General features: G+C 40.5%; 1 protein-coding gene across 4 annotated transcripts in view; it reads right to left on the bottom strand.

Moving 5' to 3' along the window:
* Positions 1-2,809: 2,809 nt before the first annotated feature.
* The window catches only part of LOC111847744 (nectin-3-like), a 28,219-nt gene continuing 24,297 nt past the window's right edge, over positions 2,810-6,731 (bottom strand). For 2 of the 4 annotated variants that reach the window (XM_023819195.2, XM_072715903.1), the window contains 5 exons: positions 6,634-6,667; positions 5,771-5,818; positions 4,004-4,051; positions 3,852-3,895; positions 2,810-3,625 (listed from right to left, as the gene is read on the bottom strand). In XM_023819195.2, the coding sequence (XP_023674963.2) occupies positions 3,619-3,625; positions 3,852-3,895; positions 4,004-4,051; positions 5,771-5,818; positions 6,634-6,667 (181 nt within the window). In that variant the 3' untranslated portion in view covers positions 2,810-3,618. The remainder of the gene's footprint in view (positions 3,626-3,851; positions 3,896-4,003; positions 4,052-5,770; positions 5,819-6,633; positions 6,668-6,731) is intronic. The other 2 variants (XM_023819196.2, XM_072715904.1) reach the window with 2 other exon arrangements.

Here is a 6,731-nt window from a genome sequence, read left to right as displayed (position 1 = left end):
TCCTTCGGTCATCGCCCATAACGTCGGAGTAACCATGGACAAGCACCTGCCCTTTTCCTCTCACATTGATAATCTTTCCCACTCATGTCGATTTCTCCTCTTCAACTTCAGAACGGTTCACACATTTCTTTCCACACAGGCCACTCAGGTACTTGATCAATCCCTTGTCATCCCGACACTAGACTACTGCACCTCACTCCTAGCAGGTCTGCCTCTGAGCACCATTCATCCTCTGCAACTGATCCAAAATGCAACTGCCCAACTCATTTTCAATTTTCCCAAGTTATAGTAGCAGATAGTTCCCAAGTAGCAGAAACTCATCGCCATCATTAATATATCTGACGTAAACCAGTAACTGTGAACAGTTTGCAACGTCTGTAGATTCATCAAGCTGGATACTAAATATTGGAAGTGGAGCAGATTTAATTTCCTGGATTACCTGATCAAGAATATCAGCAGACATGTCATCTATTCTTCTGCAGACAGTGTCGTTAGATAAGGAAATTGCACTCAATTTCGTAACAAATTCGTCTCCGATTATAACTCAAACAGTGTCTTTGGCCGCTGGCAACAGTAAATCCTCAGTAATGGTGTGAGGTTTCATAGCTCTGGCGATTCTGAGTGCCACCAAATATAAGCTTCAACAGCTGCTACGTTTTGTTTGTGGTACTTGCCACCAGTGTCAAGTCTGGCTTTTTTGAGTCCATCAGCTTTGCTTCTAAAATAGTTGGTATCCTTGCCAGCAAAGCTCGGATGCTTGCTATCAAAATGGCGTTTTAGTTTGTTCGGCTTCATAGATTCGGCTGGATTTACCATTCTGTGTTGTTGTTTTTTTTTAACATACCTGTTACTATCACAAGGGGGCAGTATTCACATCAACCACAGCTGAATATAAAAAGTCCGATCAGCATCCAGATTAAGTTCCCATGGTACAGATATTTTTTTTGCAGTAGTTGATAATTTTACAGTACATGATTTTACATTTACCCAGTAATTATGAGGCTAACTTAAGTGCGGTCAGTGACAAGTTATCTTCATCTTCTACCAAAGCAAATAGCCAATCGTAGTCAATATTTAAAAAAAAAAACAATCAAAGGAGCGGAGATATTGGCCACTGTTCCCGCCTCCAAAGTGTCAAAATTCATCCTATCGAGCGAGTGAGTGCTGTGCAGACGCGAGCGCAAAGATAGGGTCCAGCGAATGCGAAGGCATAGAGAGGATGGGTTTGTGTTGACGCACACGCGCCAACAGTTTTTAGACTGGTAGCATTCTTAGCCTGCGTTCTGATAATCTATCGAGTATCAGAATGTATTTACTGACTTCTAAGCACTTATGTAAGTCATTCTGCTAAGGACATCTGCCAAAATACCATAAACTATACATACATTTTTGGTACACAATGGAAACAATGTACATAGAACTACTATAAAGTGATTATTTTCTTATTCATGCTGTATTATGCATAGTTAAATGCAAAGAAAGTTAATATTAGACAATGGTGAATCAAGTGTAATAAACAGAAAACCGGTATCACTGGACATACATTACTCTGTTGGGAATTTAATTTGCGTCTCCAAATAAATTTGCAGATGTTCTTCTTTGTGTTTTGTTTAGTTATCACTGTACTCATAAAAGCTGCACTAACAAAAGCCTTAAACATAGATCCACTTTAACGGCAAAACAATTCATTGGCTGAGTCCTAATTCAGGGGCTACACCCTTCAGGTGCAGTAATGCTGACACGGAAAAGTTTCATTGTCTGTGCAGCACCGAGCGAAAGTGGGCATGGTACAGGATGTGACGTTCAGTTTGATAGTGTTGGTGCAGAGATGTTAATAAGGAATAATGTTAATAAGGAATAAGTCACATATAGTTTGAAAAGTACTTTCAAAATTTTTCTTCTTGCACCCATGCAATTTACAGGGAAAAAATTTGGGATTGGTGCCTCAATTATTGCAGCCACCGTAAAAACTTCATGCAGCTCCAAAAGGGCAGACAGGACTCTTTTATGCTCTTTGCTGCAGTAGCTCTGTTGCACAATGGGCAGCACAGTGGTTATTACTGTTACTTCACATCTCTGGAATCAGGGTTCGAGCTTCCACTCTGATACTGTGTATGTGGAGTTTTCATGTTCTCCCTGTGCTGACACTGGGTTTTCTCCAGTTTCCCCCTACAGTCCAAAAACATGCTGAGGTGAACCGGAGTTGCCAAATTGTCCGTAGGTGTGACTGTGCCCTGCGATGGGTTGGTGCCCCATCCTTGGTTATTCCCTGCTTTGCACCCAGAACTTCTGTAATAGGCTCAGGACCCCTCGGACCCCCACAACCCTGCAACATATGAGTGAGTGTGGAAAATGGATGGATGGAAGTTAGTTAAAAAAAAAAAAGGTTTAATTTGAAAAGTAATTTTTATATGGTTTTAGATTACGAGTCACAAAATTGTCGAAAAATCTGAACATGTCTAAATTTTGGAAATGTTAATATCTGCATTGTTGCAGAAAAATCTCAACACCAATATTATTTATTATGTAATTTAATAATTTTTTGTATCTGTTATAAAGACTTTGGCAAATTTTTGTGAGGCTGATCTAACTTTCAACAAACTCTTATCGAATCACTTTAAATATATATTTATAAACTCCAACATCCAGAGATATTTAAAAAAAATAATTCAAAACAGATTGATCTTATTGTTTGATAGCTACTCAAAACTTTTGCAAAAAGTTCACAGGGAAGTGTCAGGGATCCGGGTGGGTTTGGAACGAGGACGTGGCATGATGCAGGCAGATATGTGGACGACCCACTTGTGGCTCAAAGGACAAATGGGGATTTATTAAACAAACAGAAAAACACAAGAAACACTACAAAATTAAATGGGGATAAACAAAGACTAATTACAAAACAGGGCAGGTAGGCAATATGCAATATCCAACACATTCAACAAATAGAGGCAGGGACTTAAATATAGAGGGGTAACAAGACTAACATGGGGCAGGTGAGATTAATGAACAAGGTTGGGAAAACAGGTCACAGGTGAAACTAATTAACTCAAAGGGACTAAACAGGGAAACTAAGAACTAACCAAGAAAACAGGAAAAACAGACTCTAACACTGGGAATAACAGACAGGTAGAAACACAAGCACAAGCACAGGCACAAAGAATTTAACCAAAACACAGGAACTAGAAAAACTCATACAATGAAAAACTAGGGAACAAAATACAAAAACAGAGGAGGTGGGATTCAAACACATAACTGAGGGTTAACATCGTAGCTGCATACTCAGCTCATTGAGCCATGCAGCTGACAGGGAGCAAAGGAAACACTACAGACTGACAATGGGTAAAAGGACACAGACTGGGACAACAGGAACTGACCCTGACAGGAAGGAATCCTGGATTAAAAAAAAAATCTAATTGAATGCTTAGCAGATGCTTTTATCCAAAGAAATGCATGTTTTTGTGAAGGCCGGCTCTGGAGCAGTTGGGGTTCAGGGCCTCACTCAGGTCGCCCAATGGGGCAATAACTCTGCCATCCCCAGGATATGAAACAGCCACTTTATGATCACAGGCACAGCATCCTAACCCTGAGCCACAAACCACCCCTCAGCCCATGCCTCCTTCAGGGCCTGTGAGAGAAAGAGAAATAGAAAAGGAAATATACATCTCCCATGCTTCAAAATAAATGGCTGAAACAGACAACATAAAACATGGTCAAATAAAACTTGCAGGATAGTGAACTAGAGGTAAACACACTGTACTGATGACATCACTGGTTCCCCCAGTCCTTGCCCTTATGTGAGGCATTGTGTTGTGATTTTAAGGTTGTTGAGGTGAGAAAAATTCTGGACCTACTTGTTCAAGATGCTGTAGGTGGATGTATCACTAAACAGCAGGCCCTATATATGAGAAGAAAAAGAATCTGTAGCAAGCAAGATTAAGCTTCCTTCATTTTCAGTCAGTTTTGGATCTTAGTCAGCTCAGGTGTTAGCAATATATAACCTTACAGTGTATATATGGTCCGAGTCAGAGGATACGGGCTGAACATCTATCAGCTGAAACAGAACAACAGCATCAATCAACATCAAAGTGTGACAGCAACATCTCATATAAATTACTTAAGAAACCATATACAGACAATGGCCACATTATTGGGTACCCCAACACAGTACCTGTTTGGTACCCCTTTTGGTCTCCAGAACCACTTAAAGGATTGGCAAGTTCATTCGGCGAGGCCTTTCTGCATGCCACTGCTTATTTTTGTATGTATACCCTACCTTTAATGGTAATTGTCCTCTGACCTGTCTCATTAACAAGGTGTTCTCTGAAACAGGTAATGCCACCGAATGGATGTATTTTATTTATTGCACTATACTCTGAAAACCCTGGACTTAAATGTAAAACTCCCACAAGGCTAGCTGTTTCTGGGATGTTGGAATCATGGCAGGTATAAAATTGTTAAGATAAGTGTTAATTTCGTTGATGAAGACTATGACGAAAATTATTCGTCAACAAATGGTAAAATGAGATCCGGAGCAGGCAGGTCCGGAGCAGGTAAGCCAGCAACTGCCCCTTTAAGGGCTTCGGGGCGTCGGACGGGGCGCCGCTTTTCCCTCCTGCTACCTCTGTGTCCCCTCCGTCTCGTGCCCGATGTGCACGCCTTTGGGGGGGGTTATGTCACGTTCAGCTCCAAATGATCCTCGTGTGTGCCACGCCCCCTCATTACCTCATGTCGATTCCTGATTGTCATCACCTGTTGCCTATTCCTTTTGCCTTGTCTCATGTATTTAGTCCGAGTCTCAGTCAGTCTTCCCCAGATTCGTCATTGTATTGTCATGTGTTGTTCCTCGTCTGCTAGTCTTGTTACTTGAATAAACCCCGTTTGTCCGTCTTTACGGCTCTGTTTGCCCGTTTTCCAGCTCGCCTGCCCGGCGATCGTGACACCCACTGCCTGAGGTTTTATTGTGGGGACCCCATCTCAGTTCAGTAAATGTTATTGGCAAAATATAAAAATAATAGAATAGTGTTGTCAAAATACCACCGTCTGATCTCTGGTTGGTATGACAATATCAAAAATTAGATACCACCCAACCCGAGTCTGAGCCACAGTCGGCTTTAGGTTGGAAAATCATGTACCGACATATGGATAAATTTCACGTTTGGTGCAAAATGTGTGGCAATGCTGGGTAAAAACACCAATAATTTCAAGTGCCTTGAAATTAATAGAAATAGATAGTTGCTTTTTATGTTATTGTGTAAAGCTGACTGCCATGAACAGAGTAGGAATAAGCACAACCCAGTTGGTTTTCACTAGTATGATACATGTTCATGTCTTTCAGAGAGGACACTTGAGTCTTCTCTATTCGAGTTATATTTCCTGGTGTTTTTTCTTGTAGGTCTCATATGAAGGAAGATGCATTATATGCAAATCCTTTGTTTGAGAATAAATTCTGTTTTTATTTATAATTCATTTAATGATAAAGTTTGTATAATTTTTGAATTACTCCAATGTTTCATATTACAACCTTTACAACAGTTAAATCTGTGTCCTTATGGAGTATGGAGTACAGGGTGAGACGACATTGCATGTCTTGAGGACCACGGTGCAAAAGAATTTCTTGGTTCTGCCTGTTGTGTATGTTCAGTTGCAGCCACATGATTCGCTGCTTGGAGGTTGTTTGCATTAGTGAGAAGGCATTCTTAATAAAATGGCCACTGAGTGTACATTAGCACTAATATGGACTTTAACCCACACAAAGGGCTGAGGTACTCACTGCGCTAGGTCTGAAGTCTGCCTCCATGACGTTTTCATACGCATCACTCTACGAGACAATAGGTTTGAGACGAAAGATGAGTGACTGTAACTCTTAATTGATGTATGGACTCTTGACAGCCTTCACGTTTGGTTAATATTTTGAAGAAAAGAAAAAATAAATAAATATATATATGTGCACACAGCTCTGGAAAAAGATGAGACCACAGCAATATGCTGAGTTTCACAAATTTCACAATTTATGGGTATCTGTGCAAAATATACTTTTGATTTTTTGCGGACTGCAGCCTGGCTCTTCTCTGTTTCTCATTAATGAAGGGCTTCTTCCTCGCTATATGGGACTTCAGTCCTGCTTCTAGGAGCCTGTTACAAACTGTCCTTGCAGTGCACTTCACACCATTTAATGTTTCCCATTTTCCCAAGGTCACTTGGTGTCATGACACAATGTCGGATAACTAGAAGGTCATCTCTGGCATTAGAAAGTCGCTTCCGTTCTCTGCCTGGCTGATTTTTGGTCACTCCCAGTGCCTCCTGCTTCACCTTGTTCATCTTTACTGCAGTCTTACAAATTCTGAGTTTGGAAGCAACCTGCTGCTCAGTGTAGTCTTCTGTCAGCAAAACCAGCATTAAACCCGGATTCAAAAATGCAGATTTTTTAAAAATATGGAGTGGTCTCAATTTTTTTCCAGAGCTGTGTGTGTATATTTATATACAAATTTTTTTCTCCACTGTTTTAGAAGTCAAATGTGTATTAAATGAACATATGACTGTGTAACAAACTTAAGTGTGATTTTATTGTTTTTGGTAATTTTACAGTTTCCATTTGAGTAAAGGTAGCAATCAAGGCTGCAAGATCAGACTCACCTGGCGACAAGAAGGGGTGTCTCTCTGGATACGTCTGCATTAACAGAACATAGAAGCTCAGGAAATCGTCAAGGAAACAAAATGTGAAACTGGTCTCC

The sequence above is a fragment of the Paramormyrops kingsleyae genome, chromosome 9, assembly GCF_048594095.1.
Source record: "Paramormyrops kingsleyae isolate MSU_618 chromosome 9, PKINGS_0.4, whole genome shotgun sequence".
NCBI lineage: Eukaryota > Metazoa > Chordata > Actinopteri > Osteoglossiformes > Mormyridae > Paramormyrops > Paramormyrops kingsleyae.
This window is presented reverse-complemented; position numbering and strand designations above follow the sequence as displayed.